At 35.1% G+C, this 19,310-nt stretch overlaps 1 protein-coding gene across 8 annotated transcripts in view; it reads right to left on the reverse strand.

Annotated features, from left to right (window-relative positions):
- Nucleotides 1–720: 720 nt before the first annotated feature.
- The window catches only part of FAM214A (family with sequence similarity 214 member A), a 93,705-nt gene continuing 75,115 nt past the window's right edge, over nucleotides 721–19,310 (reverse strand). For 5 of the 8 annotated variants that reach the window (XM_028505815.2, XM_028505816.2, XM_036033685.1 and 2 more), the window contains 7 exons: nucleotides 16,502–16,621; nucleotides 14,430–14,509; nucleotides 13,628–13,736; nucleotides 12,284–12,442; nucleotides 7,747–7,815; nucleotides 5,239–5,438; nucleotides 721–1,710 (listed from right to left, as the gene is read on the reverse strand). In XM_028505815.2, the coding sequence (XP_028361616.1) occupies nucleotides 1,557–1,710; nucleotides 5,239–5,438; nucleotides 7,747–7,815; nucleotides 12,284–12,442; nucleotides 13,628–13,736; nucleotides 14,430–14,509; nucleotides 16,502–16,621 (891 nt within the window). In that variant the 3' untranslated portion in view covers nucleotides 721–1,556. Of the gene's footprint in view, nucleotides 1,711–5,238; nucleotides 5,439–7,651; nucleotides 7,816–12,283; nucleotides 12,443–13,627; nucleotides 13,737–14,429; nucleotides 14,510–16,501; nucleotides 16,622–19,310 lie in introns of those variants that run through there. The other 3 variants (XM_028505817.2, XM_036033688.1, XR_004904898.1) reach the window with 2 other exon arrangements.

Raw genomic sequence — 19,310 nt, forward strand, 5'->3', positions numbered from 1 at the left:
GGGAGTTAATCCCATCAGATACCATTGGAGCTAGGATTATAATCCAAACCTTTTGGGTCCCAATCTCATGCTATTTCCATACAGTCTGATGATTGAGAACAGATATTTATAAATTTGTGCCACTGAATACCTTTTTCTTTTTTTTACTTTTACAAAGTACAAATAGCCTTTTCTCTTCTGGTATCTTAAAATATAAATTTATAAGAGGCTTCTTGCTGGCCAACCCACACTCATCATCTGTCCAGATTTTCTTGAATAGTTTATCCATTAGCCAGGTTCCAAAATAAAGACCTTCCAGTCTCTCAGATTCCATACTGCTCACCTGGTTCTAGGTTCCTAGGTCTCTTGAGTCTGCCCTACATGAATGGTACCCATTTTCTAACCTGCACTTGCAGCTTTGTCCCTGTATTTCTGTCTTGTTATCTGATCTGCTGTTGCCCACTGTCCCTGCGCAAACATCTTCCTTTTTGAGGGGAACAAAAAGAGGGCTTCTGATGCACTCAGTCAAGTTCCCTTTCTGGGTGGTTTTCCCAGCTGCCAAATGCGTTTCATTGTGATCCTGAGTAAGAAAGTAAATTAGGACAAGGCTCAAACCTGCTCCCCATCAACTCTTATATGTCAGCTATAAACCTAGAATAGAAACTGTCTGATGGCTATCAGAAATTCACTCAATCACACATGTTTTATCTAAAAATAAAAGCCAAATACACATTTCTTTGTTTTTTGCATATATTTACAGTATAAATACTAATCTTTTCAAAGTACATATTCTTTTAACCATTTGCAAAAGTTATGTAGCACTGGACAGCAATTTAATGTAAAGCCTCTCTAGTAGTGATTAAGGAAAAATAGAACTGTTTTGAAGATAAGGGATTCTAGAAGGAATATGAATGGGCATGATAATCTGAACTTGCAGGGGGAAAGTGAAGCAGCTTAGTCCACACTTCACTGCCAATACAGGATGTTGAAGGGCTACCATGTGAGACAGCAACCTGGAAAGGGAGTTGTAAGAACTACACTTGAGACATATAAAAAGTACACATGCTTGCATAGTGCATTAATCTTAAAGAAGCTCAACATTTCCTTCTCATTTTCATTAACTTAAATGAATAGTACTTAAACACATCACACAGAATTAAAGACTTATGCATATATTTCAGATCTCAACATTAACGTCAAAAATACATAGTTTGATTTTACATAGGATTTGTGCTACATCAGAACACTAGAGACAAATATCACTTGAGTATTAAGGAAAACATTAAATATTAAATAACTGAGAAATAAAATGTGTAAACACTAATCTAACGAGGGTTTTGCTATTGCAACATGTCCCATGAAGTGGTTTCAACAGTACAAAAAGGCTTAGGACATGAGTGTTTCCAGTCTACTTGGAATATGTGGATCTCATTCCAGGAATCCTTTAATAAAAACTGGTCCAGGAAAACAGGAGAGGGTCCACTCTCCTGGTTGTTAATTTGGTACACTCCGTTCTACACTAATTTTCATTTTCAAACTTGGGTACTGAGCAAATACTTGTACATCGTCAGTCCTTATCAACATCTTGGTGAAAATTGAGGGTTTGTTGGCGATTCAGTGTAAGATTTGAGTTCATATGCAGCACCGCTATCAACTTCCATTGACTTTCTAGAGAACAGGAGACGTACGTCTCTATGGAGGTAGATCTTTCCAGATTTAGAACTCTGGAACCTAAATAAACAAACAAAAAGATGCATCATTTAGAAAATGATTTGTTTAAAAAACCAAATGAAAACCAAGCCCCCAAATAATTGAATTTTAAAGGTAGAAAGAATTAGTCTGGCCAAGGTATTACATTAAAAGTAACTTCTAACAAGATATTAAGTCTTGTATTGCCAAAGCATGTGTTGCTATTTAAGTGCCTCCTCCTTACTATTCCGTAAACACTTCACACTCCCCTTTCCCTTGTACAATGCCAGAGATGCCTCCTTCTGTGAATCTGGCACATACGAAGGACAGATCCAAAAAAAGCCAGAATTATCTTCTGGAGGGTGTGCCCCTTGTAATACAGGCTTCTTCCACTGACTGAGTGTTCCAGGAACCCATCTGTATCGATGTACCATGTGGTATTGTTGTGAGAGGCTGAGTTCGGCTTCAATGCATTTTTTTAAGACTCAGCGTGTTTTCCCATTTCACAGTGGGTGACTTATGAGGACACCTGCCCATGCCACACTGAGTGTTCAGCAGTTTTGACCAAAAACCCCCATGCCCCACCCTCCCTATTCACCCAGTCTCGCCCTGAGTGACATATTTTTGTTGTTTCCCAGATAAAAAAAGTCCTCAAAGGAAAACGTTTTGCCCATGTGGAAGAGGTGAAACCAAAAACGACACAAGCACTAAAAGACATCAAAATTGACAAGTTCAAAAACTGTTTTGAGCAGTGGAAAAAAATATCTTGATAGGTATATTGCATCAAATAGAAATTTTTGAAGGTGACTAAAGTTTAAACACATAAAAATACACAATTTTTAATAAATATATTCCATGTTTTTGATTTTATACCTTTCACCCCTGACACCACGTGCACCTCTCCTCACCTATACAGTGTCAACTTTCAGTTCACAACAGCCAATTATACTACATTTGGGCTTTGCAGCTCTAGCATCTTTTAGCCACACAGATTGATAATTTCACACAACTTGCCCCCCCCCCAATTTTGGGTACATTAAAATTGATTCCACACTTGAAAAGTTGCCACTGAAGGTTATCACAGTTTGAGGACAATCACAGGAAGAGAAAGGACTGCTATCATCAGCAGTAGCTAAATGAAGCCTAGTCACCATTAAAAATAATTTAAAAAGTTAGCAGTGAAATGAAAATGGTATCTAAACTGTATATGGAACAGTTGCTATCCCCTGCTAATTAATATTTATAGCATAACACACACTGGAATCTTTAATTATAAAAACTCATATAAGCAGATAGTCAGACAGAGCCTTTGGTGCTAATTTCTCTAGTTTTCCCTTTTCATACCAGGATAAACTCTTTGGGTTTGTGTTCTTTCATTCCTAAATTAGCTGAAAAATCTGGTGGTCAGCTGTGTATATTAAAGCAGACCCCTGTGACTATCTCACTCTCTTCTTCTCTCTGAAGTTTTTCATTATCTCAATCTAAGGGAGAACATGGTGAGCTTTGGGAACTATGCCATACTTTGCAAAGAGGTTTCTTTAGAACATTTAAAGTATCTAATCATTAAGTAGGGACTATAAAAGCAGGGATAGTTGATTTTTACTTTGGTAAATGCTGGTTACCTATAGCTACGGTTATTAAAACTTCAAGAGAAATGGTATCAAATGAAAGTTTAAAGAGAGTTGAATCTTTTTCCTACATTGGGCTGGGAGCAATTCTTATAGTCTGCTATTTTATACCATTTCTTTTTAAAAAAATCTTCCAAGTCTATTTTGGTATATTTTTCATTCCCACAATTTGTTCAGCATTTCCAAGAGGCTGATGTCAGGTGATATAAAGTTGGGTTTAAATATACGGTGTTGGTTCAACACGTCCTTAGGTTGCAGAACATCAGGCAGAAGACCCCAAATAGAAGTACCAATTAAGCAGTGCTATGGGGGAGGTGGAGGGAACCCAGTGAACTTAATGGACATTTTCAAGTATAGGACTTAAGTATACAGCTGACTCCTTCTGCACTCTAGAATCACCACAAAGCAAATCTACTGAAAGATAGTGGGTGGTCACCATCAGTAAGAGATTAAAGACGCACTCTGTCTGGGCCCTGGATGTAAGATGCCTTCTCCTGATGAATAGGACTCTTGGAATAAGGAGTTCAGCTAAAATGAATTACTGTCATTGGTGTGATGGAGCACTTACTATAAATGGCATCAGAAAAATATTAGGAATAGAGTTACAAGCAAAAGCCTACTGAGCTCTCTCTTAACAAATAGACTTGTTCATTAATCCTGAAAGCTATATTAAGATTTCAGGTCTGAAAACCTTACTCTAGGATGCTGGCAACTTGGACTTCAAGGGCAAAGAAGTGGTTTCTCACAACCTACAGCTGTGAGCTTGGTAGTAAGAGTCAGCAAAAAAGATATTTCTAAAGGAATTACTAGAAATATAAACTCTATGAAAACAGAGATTTTGTCACAGCTGTTTCCTAGTGCCTAGAAACAGGCCTAACACATAAATATTCATGGAATGAATGAAGGTTAGTAACTTCCCTGTCTAAAACAGCAGCCACTAGCCACATATGGTGACTAAGCACTTGAAATATGGCTGGTTTAAACTAAATTGTGCTATAGTCTTAGCTGGGTAGTTCAGTTGGTTAGTGTCATCCTGATATACCAAGGTTGGTCCTTAGTCAGGGCACATACAGGAATCAACCAATGGTCCCTGGCTGGTGTGGCTCAGTGGATTGAGTGCCAGGCTGTGAACCAAAGGGTTGCTGGTTCAATACCCAGTCAGGGCACATGCCTAAGTTGTGGGCCAGGTCCCCAGTTGGGGGTGTGTAAGTGGCAACTATATGTTGATGTTTCTCTCCCTCTCTTTCTCCCTTCCTTCCTCTTTCTAAAAATAAACAAATAAAATATTAAAAAAAAGAGAATCAACCAATGAGTGCATAAATAAGTGGAAAAACTAATTGATGTTTCTTTCTTTCTTTAAAAGAAACTAATCAATAAAATTTTTTAACATGAATTGTGCTGTTAATGTAAAATATGTGCTTGATTTTAGTATTCAGTATAAATAATAAAAAATCAAATATCTTATGTTTGTTATAATAAAGAATATAAAATATATCACTCATAGTATTATAATGATTATACATTCAAATTATCACATTTGGATATGTTGGGTTAAATAAAATATATTATTAATCTTCCTTTTTCTTAATATTTTAAAAATATAGTTACTAGAAAATATAGAATTACATATGTGGCTCACATCATAACTCTATTGGACAGCAATTGGTTAATAAAATGTATCTCACTGCCCCAGACTTAGCATTTGTTTTGATATGAAATATTTGCATTATAGCTATAAATGACAACCCCTCTAATTCTGGAAGTAGTAATGACTGCAGGAAGACATGCCATGTGTTTTCTGCATCATGGCATATTATCAGAGTTTCTGAGTTACCCAAATTCCAAGGGACACTGGTCTAGTCAGTGACAGTTTTTAATATAAGCCTAAAATTTTAGAGTTGTTCTTCTAAAGTAACACTTTTATCTTCATTTCAAACATTACCTCAGATGTATGAGGTAGCGTAATAACCGTTCTTCTGTATGTCGAATGTTCTCTTTATTAACACTTCTCTTCATTTCTTGTTTAACTGGTACAGAAAAAGTTCTTTGTCGTAGGAATGTCTGATGATTGGCTGGCATATCTCGTAAGTCATATATCACAACAAACATCTTCACCACAGTCTTATTAGGATTAAATAAGGTCTGAAGAAACAATATAGAAAAAAGAATTTTTTAAAATGGTGATTTACTGATTTTACTCAAAATGGTTGTGCCAATAAAAAAAGACTTTAAAATAATAAATTAATCCCAGTGGATATAATTCAGTTTGAGGGACTAAAGGTAATGAGATTTCAGAAGTTTATGGGCTGATGTTCAGTATTTTAAAAAATGGTTCAGCTAATATTTTTAATAACATAAAATCCTAAAACAATCTAAATCTTTAGTCACACATTTCATATTAATAGACAACATATAACTTTTACTCCTTGTTCATATTTTAAGAAATTGTTCCACTAGATTAAGCAAAATATATCCTCACTGGATTAAAACATTCCAGTTCATTTATTTCAAAAACTAGTTTCATTAAAGTGTGCCTGTAAGTTTCATAAAACAGAATTTTAATTTTCTTCACATCTTTATAGTGACTAAATAGAAATTTAAAAAAATAAAAGTTTGGTAAAGTTAGACTTTTTGGTGTTTTAGGTACATATGGTTATAAAATTTAAAATATATTCTCTTTGGATATTTAACATTGAAAATATTATTTAAATTCATATAAGCTAAAATCTTTCCTATATTGAAAGTAATTTTACATTAAAAGAAATTTTATTAAAAGACAAAATACAAATAAAATATGTTCTCAAAAAGGAGAATTTTTCTTATTTGAAATGCTTGAAGTTTAGAAACTAAAGTTCATTACTATTAGTTACATGTTAGACTAAATAAAACTTTGTGTTTTCATAATTGGATTCATTTCAAAAACTGCAGTGACACTTTTTAAAATCATCAATATCATAAATAGACCAAAATATGTATTTGAATTAATACTAGTTTTTAAAAGACTAATTTACAAACAAAATCCCAAGGTGCTGCTCTGACTTTAACCAAATTACCAACACATCAATAGGTAACTTGGTGCCCATGCTTTCTGAAGCTCATCCGTGGCACTGGACATCACTCACTGAATCAAAATGAGAAATATATCAATATTATGATCCAACTTTTTAAAATCTAGTGAGTCTAAAGATTAAGGATAATACATTCAGCAAAGCACACAACTAGCAAGCCAGGAGTTCAAACCATGTTTACACATAATTAAACTATGTAAGAAATTAAAGACATACCTAAATTTCATGTTTAAAAGTAACCATTAAAGTTGGCAGTCCTCAAACAAGAGGTAAATGTGCTGCCTTTGTATTTATGCTTCGTTATGACAGTTGACAGCTAGCTTTCCAGTGACTCATACTTTCACATGAACTACACAGCCAGAAGCAAGAGAACAGATTATCCTTCTTCTAGTTCAAGATTTCCACTCAAAATAAATTTTACTTTAATATGCAGTGATTCTTCCTGAGTAAAACTTACATATATGTACATATTTGCATGGTACTATGCTTCATTCCTGTGTGATATGCAATAAACAATTGTATAGACTCCTTTTCTGTACAGGAACAAAGGTGGCGAGTAAAAGTGGTCTGATGAAGCCAAAGGTCATAAAAAGTCTTGTTGAATTATACCAGATCCTAAGTGTGAGGAACTCACTAGATTTTTAAAAAAATTTTAGCTTTATTGAGGTATAAGTGACATATATCAGTGAGACTCTTTTTAATATGCAAAGCCAACTCTGTAACAGATAGACTTCTGGGCTTTCAAGATTTTCCTGGATCTGACTTGGAGATGATCTCAGTGGTAAAGTGGCCCTTATATCAAATTACTCTCCTGAGAACCTTAAACCAAGGATGATGAAGGATTGCTCTGGGGCTAGAAGAGTTCTCCTGAACCCAAACTAGATCAACACTTTGCCAACAGGAAACATGCCTTCTCTGCCCCTACATCTGTCAGACTACGTTTTGTGTAACCATCTCATTACATCTATTTAGAAATTACCCTAGGGATAATATAATTTTGTTTTCCAAGTTGTCCTGCCAAAGCAATACAAATATTCAGGGTCTCATTTTGAATAGGTAAGTCTCAATCTAGCTTACTATTTTAAACAAGACACTGGTATTGTTAAGTTCTGATTTTATTGAAAATAGCTCTATTTAAGTTATGTAAACTGTCATAATACTATTTTTTTCTAATGCATTCACCTTAATTAGTTTATTAATGCTTTCCTTTTATGGAGGCCCCAAATGGTCATTCCTGGGGCAGAGCAGGGAAACTCCAAAGAAAGCTGCAGCCCCACTGTTACTTACCAAAGTTGTTGCGGCAGCAGCAGCAGGAGAAAGGGCTAAGTTCTATATGTATGTGAGAGAATGATTATTGCAATTGTAGGCTATAAAACACATACCACTTGTATTGTTCCTGAAGGAGGTACTCGATAACCCCTTTTACCAAGGGACTCTAAAGTGATCACACCCTTGAAATAAAAGAAGACAAATTGAGTACAAATTGATGCATATGTATATAAAAGACTAAAATAATAATAAACCAATTAGTTACTAAAATTTCAGAATTCTATCTGTATGGAAAAACATTCACATTGCATTAATACAGATACATTCTATGAGTATGAAATAGTGAGGGCCCCACTGGTATAAAAAGAGTTTATTGTTCTTCCCAGAGATGTTGCAATAAATAATATATAACATCAAATGTATAATAAATAACAAATAAATATATCAAATAAATAACAATTATATAACATGATACTGCTTGAAATTTCTATTAAAATATAAGATATAGATGTAAGAAGTTCCCTGAAAGGATAAAGGGAAGTGGTAAGATTATTCCCTTGTATTATGTAGGAGGAAGGAGTTGAAGAAGAAAAATATTTTTTTTAGTCTTTGGCCATATAAAAAGTTAAGAATGTGGAAGGACCTAAGTCTTAGCCAAAAGTCCAGTTAGTTCTTCAGACATATGGATTAGAGACAGACCAGCATCATCAGCAACACCTGTGAACTTGGTAGAAATGCAGAATTTCTGGCTTCTCCCCAGACCTACCAAATCAAGTCTGCATTTTAACAAGATTTCCCAGATGATATCATACATACATTTGAGAAGCACTGCTGGGTTATATAACATAGTTTTATGAGAAGGATGTTCTAATCATTGCAACAGTCCCCAAATGGGAAAGAAGTATAAATTAAAACAAGGGGAGCTTTGATTGTGTGACAATTTCTAGATAACCAGAACAATCAAATGACAACAGGCGGTGATTGTGATACTCACTGTATTTTGCCATGTATAATGTGTTTTTTTGCCCAAATTTTTGAGGGTAAAAGAAGGATATGTATTATATATGGGTATAATGATTACATACCATGGGCATAATAACTCCGTGTATAATGTGCACAGAACTGTGGGTGTGCATTATATATGGCAAAATATGGAGATTCTCAGAGAGAAGAAATGTGGTTCTTGAGGAATATGATTTATCACATGGTCATTTAGAACATGAAAATGGCATATATACAAACTGCATCCCTAATGAAAATAACAACAAAGCTTTTAACACTTTCTCCCTTACAACCTGCTCTATATGAAAAATTCAGTGGCATATACTGCCCCTCTTCTTCCTAGTTCCAGAAAGAAAAAGTAAAAAAAAATATATATATAAATGATTTTATAATCACACTGCTCCAAGCAATATATTACTATTCTTCCTTGCCACCCTCCCCTAAACAAATAAAGGAAAACTGGTGAAGCAAAAACTATCAGCAAGCTGCTCTGGCTGGTGTGGCTCAGTGGATTGAGTGTCAGCCTGTGAACCAAAAGGTCACCAACTCCATTCCAGGTCAGGGCACATGCCTGGGTCTGGGGTCAGGTCTCCAGTTGTGAGCATACAGGAGGCACCAATTCAGCGTTTCTTTCCCTCTCTTTCTCCCTCCCTTCCCCTCTTTAGTCTCTAAAAATAAATAAACAAAAACTCTTTAAAAAGCTTCTACCAAGCCTGTATTTCCTTTAATATATGGCAATTATAATAGCTTTCAGAACATGATAATAGTAACTAAATTAATTTATAAAGAAAGGATACAGATTTTTTTAAAAAACTTTAAAGTTTAAGGCAATACTTATCTAAGCCATGTTAAGATTGCTGTGGCATTGGTAAATTAGGAATTAGAAAGGAACTGAGAAATGATTAGAATTACATTATTATATTTTTATTATTTTAATAATTAATTGGTCAGCATATCAATATTTTTATACAGTAAAAGTTGCTGTACTTCTGGCATTTGAGTGTAGAATAGAAAGGTTAAGATAAACTAAATTGAGTCAAATCTTATACAAAAACTTATTCTCAAATTATTGTAGAAAAGAGAATATACAAAGCTAGGTAAAACAGAAGGAAGTTTATCTTAATTTGGTCACTTACAAATAGAAGAAAATAATATATGACCTGTTAATATGATAATACAAGTTATACCATGAATTTGCTACTGGCACACCTGCTTTAGACATTCCTGCTTGGTTCCACCACGTAATAGTTTCTAGTCTGTGGAAAGTTGCCATACTATACAACACTGGAAGAACATTTTTACCACTGACACCCAGTTGCAGAGAGATATTACATGACTTTGAGTTAATTTTCAAGGAGTTATTTAATGAAAAGTCCTGTACCACTTCTATACACACAAACTTTCTGCACTAAAATTTTAACTTTGTAAGTCATTTGTGTAATTTATAATGAGAGGTCCCAAGGTTATTATTACAGTAACAAGTAGGAGTTTGGTGTCTCAGCTCTGCTGGTCTGTGATATATATTATCTTATCAAAACATGATCAGTCCTTTGAAAACAGATGGAATTACCTATATATAAATAAGATTCCCTGAAGAACAAGATTAATTTTATTAATTTACAATAGGAAAGATGTGTGGTCTAAGATTTGGACTGCATCATTTGGGAAGGAAACCCATTTCTAATGAGTAAACTGACTTAGAAAAAAATTACATAATGGAAAGTTTACTGAAGAATATTATCAGAAAAAAGTAAATCAGAGATTCTTTAAGAATAGACTAGCTTAATAACCTGATTTAAACTCTTTCCAGTATTTCTTCATAATCCATAACCATTTGTGTGTACTTTCTGGAGACAGAGTGACAAAATCCTTTATCTCTTGATGTTTTATTTTTTAGATGTCAACCAAGGTCAAGGATAAATGCTGTTTTGCTTTTATAAATGAACTCTTGCTGATAAATTTCACTCAAAGATATTTACTTGAGCTGATCTTCAGCCAATTCACTGTTTTATCTTATTTCTGAGCCATTCTAATGGTCATCTGGACTCTATACACTAATGACAGATTACAGTATTTTAGATCTTATCTTTCAATTTTCTATCACTATGTATCAGAAGAATATGTGAAACTGATGAGACTTCTTGATGTTCTTCATAGTAAAACAAAATAGGCATCTTCACATTTATATTCTAATATTGTAAGCATTCCAGTATGATACACTTTTATCCTGATACTGAACTTATCTCAAAGGGTACCTTCCATTATATTAATTACCAAAAATTAGCACCTATTTTTTCCAAGAATTATACTAGAAAAGTATATACCTCTTTCTATGGTAAATGAATAAAATTGATGGCTTATATGATATGGCAGGTTTGTAAAGGTATAGGCCTTGTTTTTCATAATAACCAATGTTGTGCATTGTGATTATGACCCACAAGTATAAATATTATTGGGAAAAGAAAACTTCAAATAAATGAGCAGACACCAGCATGCCTTTTCTATCAAAGTAGAAAATGCTGATCAGGATCTTGAGTAAAATGTCCACTTTTAGAATGGAGTAAGGCTTTCTTGAGCAAACTATGCCAATAATGAGTAAGCTATATCAGTCCCTAAAAAAGTAAAACTTTCCTTTATCTGTTATTTCTCAATTATGTAAATTCCCTTTTCACAACTTTTATTAGTAACAAAAGACAGTTATTACTATCCTTAAAAATCTAAAAGACGGGGGAGAGGAAGCATTGAGCCAGGTGGTAGCTGGGATATTCAAGTAGCAAGATGAGAGCTGTATGTTTCTGTGCCTATAGCAATACATACCTCGGATTTCTCAAAGTAAGACTAAACATGAAAGCCCAGCTCTACCTCTGTATTTGATACTGTCCCTATAATCCTTTTATAGACTTACATTGACTGCTAGCCACTTTTCCCTCTTTGTGTTTTGGAAAAGGGCTGATACTAATCATGCTCCAGGACTCGGTACCATTTTTGTAGTTGAAGGCTTATTTTATCCTTAATCCATTGGAATAAAAAATGGGAAAGATGAAATCATAGGATTTTAAGGCTTAAAACTGTGCTCTAATTCCCCTTAGTTATCTTACTTTACAGTAAGACATTTGTACACAGTCAGAAATAACTAATATTCTAAAGAACCCTAGAATTAGAATAAACTGGCCCAAAGACAAACCAAACAGGAGGAGGTGGATAAATGGGCCTCATAGAAGCCTTGGTCACCAAATTTTTACCTAAACTCTACTGAGATGAGGATCACATGTGAAGACAATCCTTGTGGGAGCAGTGTGCCCAGTAAGCACTTGAGAATTTGGGTGAACTTGGAAAGATAAGGATTTATGGTGTCAATCACTAATCAAATTTTTCATTATTTTTTTCAAATCACAGAGAAACAATTTTCAGCACCACTGCCAAATACAAAGGAGGATATCTATTTTTATATCTAGCTCAGAAAGAAGCTGTGAGGTAACATTTTGCTTGGTATATTCATTAGTCTCTATTCAGCCTTCAACTTTCTCTTACTTTATATTTTCAAGCATTGCACCAAAGCAGTCCCTCAATCTCCTTGAACTTAATTGAAGACATCTGTCATTAAGTTGGTTGACTTTAGCAGAAAAAGACAATGTTAAAAATACTTGCCATATAAGGAGAGGGAGCATTATCATCTGAAACACTGTAGAATGACACTTCAACTGGAAGAACCAAGTGTGTGGGGCAAAAAACACCACTGGCCCCGACCTCGGCAGTAAAGCCATCAACAATGCCAAGAGGATCTAATCGATAGTTCAAGACAGATTCCTGGAAGACAAATTAATTTTTGAGTTATAAGTTTAAACAGTTAACTCATTCATTTTGTTTTCTATTTAAAAAAATACATCATTATGCATTCTAGCATTAGAAAAGATGTTGCTCCATTGTCACATCCTCATTTCAGATGTTCATCTGACCTGAAATTAACCATTCCCCCAGCAATCTTCTACCATCCTATAAAATTTGGCCTCCTTTCACTACTCCAACCCATGCTTAACTATCCCTGAATTTCACCATTAGTTAGACCTGATTGTTTAATATATTATTCTTTTCTCTTATAAATATAATATACTTGACCAGAGCAGGTGTAGTATCAGAAATTTTATAGAGCCCATACATGGTGCTAGCTACAGAGAAGCACTCAAAATCTTATTAGGTCATATACTAAAGTTCCATCAAAAGAGAAAACCAAATACTTATAACTTTTAACCAAGAAATATGTGTCTTAAGGAAAACTTAGAAGTACAGAAAAATGAACAGCAGGGAAAATGCTTATCCATCTCTCTCAAGCTTACTTGTTGAGATAACCATTCTAACAATCTAGTGTTTATCTTCCCAGGTATAAGAAACATTTCAGCCTGGTGGTGTGGCTCAGTGGATTGAGCACCAGCCTGCAAACCAAAGGGTCGCAGGTTCAAATCCCAGTCTAGGGAACATGCCTGGGTTGTGAGCCAGGTCCCCAGTAGAGGGTGCACAAGAGGCAACCACATGTTGATGTTTCTCTCCCTTTCTCCCTTCCCCACTCTCTAAAAATAAATAAATAAAATCATTTAAAAAAATCAACCTCCTTGATCATGAAGAGGCTACTATCAGCACACCATCATCCTTCCTCGGTATCAGAGCCAATTTTATCAGGTAAGAAGAAGAGTCAAATCTACCCTGCAGTTAGAGTAACAGATACCTCAATCCAACCTGATTTCATCTAAGTCCTCTGTCTCCTTTACAAGCTATCCAATTCTAAGATGTCACTGCTAACAACTCTTCCAACTTCACTTTTCATGAACACAGGAGGAAAAGGAAAACAAAAAAGAAAAAGGAAAGAAAGGTGGTTTCCAGACTTTGGAAAAATATAACCCATTTATTTGTTTCCCTTTCATAAATAAATGACATAAATTATACCCTGGATCTAACTTAAGAAACTTCAACTCTTAAAATAGTTAAAAAAAAACATACCTCAAAATTTCCTAGGAGACTAAGACTTGTTATAGGTGGAGCACTAGAACTCAGGAATGGTTTTTCATGAATTTCTGGATCATCTTCAATGTTTATACATGGCCGGGAACTAGTAAAAAAAATAAAAAGTAGCAAACGGACGTATTAACTACAATACTTTCTAATTTACTTTTGCCTTAAATTAAATTAAGATAATCCAACTAATTTAATTAAACTGCCATAATGAAAATATAAACACATTTTAAGATATAAAATATCTAGTTTAACATTCCTGATTAGATTTTATAATCAATGTTATAATATTTGATAAAGAAAAATATCAACATCCAGGAAGGTTTCATGGTGGAATTTATAACATACCACATAGTGGCATCTACTACTAGAAATATATAATAGTTTAATCTCCTTTATCGGTCTTCATTTTCAGTTAAAACTGAGAATACAAAGAAAAATTATGTGACTAAAGAATGACAGTATTATATGTCAATGTGGAACAAATGCTGAGGCCTTTTTGCAAAGGGGTATAGGGCAAAAGGGGAGGTGAATGACCAAAAATACACAAACCCACCTAAATATTAAAACCAATGTTAAGAGTTTGTTCATTATGATGACCATATGTAGTATTAATTTCTCCTTAATTCATTCTAGCTGTGTGTGTGTAAAACAGACTAAAAATGATAACCAATTGGAAAAGAAGATTCTTGTCAAGTTTTTGTATTTAAAGCCAACATTATTTATTGTAAAAGGTCAGAATTTTGTGTAATACTATGTCATGTACACAAATAAATTTTAAGATAAATACCTTCTAGATGACAAGCTTTTCAGATGCAGTAATGAAGAATCCAGATCAAAGCAACCTGATTGTGTCTTTCTTTGAGGAACCTAAGGTCAAAATAATCATTTGTGAAATTTATGAAGACTAATTTCTTCTTAAATTGATACAATACCTTTCAAATGAAACCTAATTGTATTTTAAAAATAATAAACTTTTCCTGTCACAGCTTACTTAAAATCATGCTCTTTATTACACACTGTTTTAATGTTATTTTATTAACTAGTGTGAAAAGATATGATTAATAAAGGCACTTTTACTAGGTTTTCATTTTTTTTAAGAAGCAAAACCAGTTTTTTCTAAACTCAAATCCTAAATGGAATCCCAGTATATGAGACGTTTTTATTTTATATATTTGTATATTGTAGGAGCAGAAATAAAAGATTTATAGCTTTAAAATAAAAAGGAAAACCAGAATTTAATGGCAATGGGAGCCTGGGGCCCAACCAGCAGGGTGACTCCTCGGCCCATACCCACAGCCCTACATATTCCCAAGAGCCCTGGGGCTTCACAGAGGGAAGATTTGAAAAATACTACATCTGGAGTTTGAAGTACACTTAGGACAAACCACCATCTAATTCAAAATATCCTAAAAATGAAAGGCCCAAGTGTAAATTAAAGGTAAAATGATACACAACATGCAAATTAGACAGATGTTTCTGGAATTCATATTAAGTATGTATAAGTACCTGAATGATTGGTGTATAAGTGGTAAGAAAAAACAGATGCTGCTGAAAGTCTAGACAACCTAATATTTTGAGAGTTGTGTGAGTACACCACGCTAGTCTCTGTAGTCAGCACTTAATATGAAATTTTCTGTCTAAACTTGTCCTTCAATTCTGGAAAGGTCTCTACCTTCATTTCTTCTAATACTGCATTTTCCTTATTGCATCTAGTCCTCCTTTTGGCATTTTTACTAGATTTATATTGAGTATCACATTTTATCCTCCATGGCTCTTTCATATTTTACTATATTGCTTCCTTTCTGTACACTATTCTAAGTGCTTTCTTCATATCTGTCTAATCCATTCACTGCATCTCTAGTTAGCTAATTCTAGTTTGTTTAATCCATCTACATGTGTATGTCCACTTCTGTGTATACTTCATTTATAACATTTTTCACATTTAGAATTCCTATTTAGTTGTTTTTTTTTCTTCCAAATCCACATGTTCTCTGATTTTCATCTGTCTTTACCTTATTTATACCTTGAAACATTTTAAACAGAATTATTTTTTATTCTCTTTTTGGTTTCTCTGATAACAGAATTCCTAAATGTGAATTCTCCCACTTCTAGCTCCTGCTGATTCTTTAAGGTGCATTGTAATGTTTTTCCTCTGAGGTTATCTTCAGCAAGAGTTGTTTCCTATGAAAATAAATCCTTGGTGCCATGGGTTACAGATGTGGGATAGTTTCATGGTTCTTCTGCTGGGACTCAATGGATTTCACATGTTTCAATTTAGTTTATGGTTATTTCTTTTTAGCTAGATGTTTCTGAACCTCATAGCACAAATTCAGAATTCCTACCATGGGTGGCTTAGATTTAAGTCAGAATTCTTTTGGGGGCTCTTTTCCCACCTTCTACGCACCTCCCTGTTGCACCATTAAGTAATTGGGTGATTTTTTTTCCTCCTGTCCTATTTCTATAAGGGTGGTTCACCTGTTTCTAGTTTTATGAAGAGTTTGGGTTTTAGGTCTCAACTGTGACTGGAGCAGACTCACAGCCTTGACTCCTATCCCAGCAGGGGCATTAAACCCTAGCATGATCTTAAGCTCAGATATTCCAGTGGGCCATACTTGCTCAAGTTAGTATCCAGAGGTTTACCTTTATTCCTCTTATACTATATTATGTATTTATGAGTTATGTTTTTATCCAGGATTTCTGTGTTTGGGAAGGAGAAGGGGGCCTTCCTGTATCAACTCAGTCCACCATATTGAATAGAAGTTTATAATGTTTTTTACACCAGAATGATGCTGATAAAAGATATACAAACACTTAAGATATCTTCAAGTTCTCAACACGGGATAAGAGAAAAATACTTACAGGACTTGACAGAAGAGGCAATCCAGTCCGAGGATGAAAGGCTCTGGTTGAGGTTCCATCCAAGGAATGAAAATTATGTTTGTGCCAGATATTTGAATGTTTCAGTGGAACAGCCCTCTGCTAAGAATTAGATTTTAATAGTAATATTTTTTAGTCTTAGACTTACTGCTTTTTTTATTGTAATTTTTCCATTGCTATTTATCCTCCTTATACCCTCTTCCACCTTCACACTCCCCCCTTGGCTTTATTTCTAGTATGTACTGAGGTATTACATCCTTGGTGGTAAAGCTAATGATCTGTATCTATATCTCTACACCCTCCCCCCACATACACAGAAAACACTAAGTTTTTTTCCTCAGATGCTGAATAAACTCTAATATTCTAAAGAAAGTATATTCAAATATCTTATCAACATACAGTCATATACTCGAATTCTAGCATCTAGTAAGCTAATAGTTGATTCTTTTCATTTTTGAAGAAACAAGTACTGACAGGTAGAAAAAAATGGCATAATATTCCTAAATATAAAACTGTGGCAATGTCAAGGGGCATTCTCAGAAGATATAATTTGGAGGGACATGATACAGCAATGTAGTAAACATAAATTTTAAAATATATCTAATGCTGTCACAGTACCATATTTTTGAAGTGATAATAGAAAATAGACTAATTATTTAAAATGTAGACAGGTTTATCCCCAAAGATCAGAAATTTAAAAAAGCACATGAATAAAAATCAGAAAAGTCTAATCTGGATCCTGGTTAGGTTTACTAGTTTTGTGGCCCTGGGCAAGTTACATAAAGTCTCTGGGCCTATGGTCCTCCTTTGTAAACTGGAGTTAATAACAGAACATAACACCTCATCGTGAAGTGGAAAGATTAAGTAAGCCAACATGGGTAAAACACTCAGAAGAGTACCCAGGCACATAGTAAATACTGTATAATTAAATTTTTAATAAGTGCATGAATAAAATGAATCTTAGTGTCTTGAAAAATACCATGGCCAATGTAAGCCTCCCTATTAGGTTCCAGAAAGGATCATGAAAACTGATATTCTTAAGGCCAGGGTAAGTTTTTGTAACAATTATAGTATTAAGAAATTAGAAACTACCATTTGATAAAACCCATATGTTAGAGAGGTGAGATCTTCTGTCAAACAATATAAATTACAAACCCAGCACAATTTGAAAAATCTGTTGTCTAGCAAAACAAATATAGGTAACAAAGAAGATAAACTAAAGTCAGTCAGGTGTGAATCAAGTTTTCCATATAATGGAGATAAAAATTAGTGAAACTACTTTGTAAAATACATATAATTTGAGCCTAATAACAATATTCTACAGTTAAAAAGTTGTTTGGTGGAAAGTCAAATAAAATGGAAATAAATCTTTTATTTACATAGTGCATTATAGGTTCAGAAATATTTTAAGATCTATTGTTTGATTGTTACCACAACTCTGAGATACTCAAGAAAAGACTCATCATTCTTATTTTAAAATTAAGGAGTTTGACCTTCTAGTCAAGATGGCAGCAGTAGTAAACTAGGCTTGCCTGCTTGCACTACCACACCAAAATTACAACTAAATTGTAGAACAACCATCACACAGAACCATAACAAACTGAGTTGAATGGAAGTATGACCACTATAGAATTAAAGAAACCACATCTATCTACACTGGTAGAAAGGTCACAGATGCACAATGGGCTGGTCCCACATCCACGTGCAGTGGATAAAAACTTGGTAGGGATAACTCAGAAGCAAGGAGTCCCAGGCCCATACCAAGACCCCCAGCCCATGGTTACAGTGTCAGGAAGATTAAGTCCCCATAATTTCTGGCTTCAAAACATAGCAGGAGTTGAGTTGGTGAAAAGAAACTTCTAGAGTTCCAAGCAGTTCCTCTTAACCCACACATGGACTTACTCAGGCTCCCTCCCTCTGAGCTCCACCACTTGGGGTAGCAGCTTAAAAGACACCAGTGGCATACAGGGAGAAACAGAAGTATCTGGCATCAAGATGAGAGCTGGGGGACAGCTTTCTCTCACACAAAAAGGCAGGCAGAGGCCACTGTCCCTTTTCTGCCCCCTCCCCCCACAGAGCAACAGAGCTGCCAGGCTGGTGCCTTATCTGAGACTCCATCAACCTGGTTGACAAGGTTGACCTTGCCCTGGAGATCCCCTGAGACTCCTCCCCACCCAAATAACGGGCCCACTCAAGCTGTTAAATGAGACTTTTCCACATGGATGGCTTGTCTTGACTCATGCTTTATAACATCCTAAATCCTCTCAAACAAGCACCAGCTGGTCTCACTGAGCCTCCAGCACCAGTACCTCTAAGTAGGTGGCCCCAGGTCAGGCACTAGCAGCAGTCAGCATAGATTCACACTTAGCTTTGCCTGGGAATCTCCAAGCTCACCACAAGGAGCAGCCATCTCAGATTGCTTTATGGCCCAGGCAGGTTGGCACCAGGCAAAACACAGGTAGGAGATGACCTTGGCCTGCAATATGTGGGAAACCTGAGAGCCTGCAATCCAGTGGACAGCTACAGACCATGATGGAGCAACACCATCCTGCCCCTGCAAAGCTCATTCTCCACAGAGGATGGAGGTAGATGACCAGTGGTCATGGCCTGTCTTTGTAGCTGACTGGCCTAGGTAATCCCTCCCATTGACCTGCCAACAGCAATCAAGGCTCAGCTACAAGAGGAGGATGCCCAAACAAAGGGCACACTGTGAGTATTCAGCTTGGGTGATACGGTGAGGCTGTGCCACTGGACCCTATAGGACACCTACTACATTAGGGCACACTACCAA

The sequence above is a fragment of the Phyllostomus discolor genome, chromosome 1 (assembly GCF_004126475.2).
Source record: "Phyllostomus discolor isolate MPI-MPIP mPhyDis1 chromosome 1, mPhyDis1.pri.v3, whole genome shotgun sequence".
Lineage (NCBI taxonomy): Eukaryota > Metazoa > Chordata > Mammalia > Chiroptera > Phyllostomidae > Phyllostomus > Phyllostomus discolor.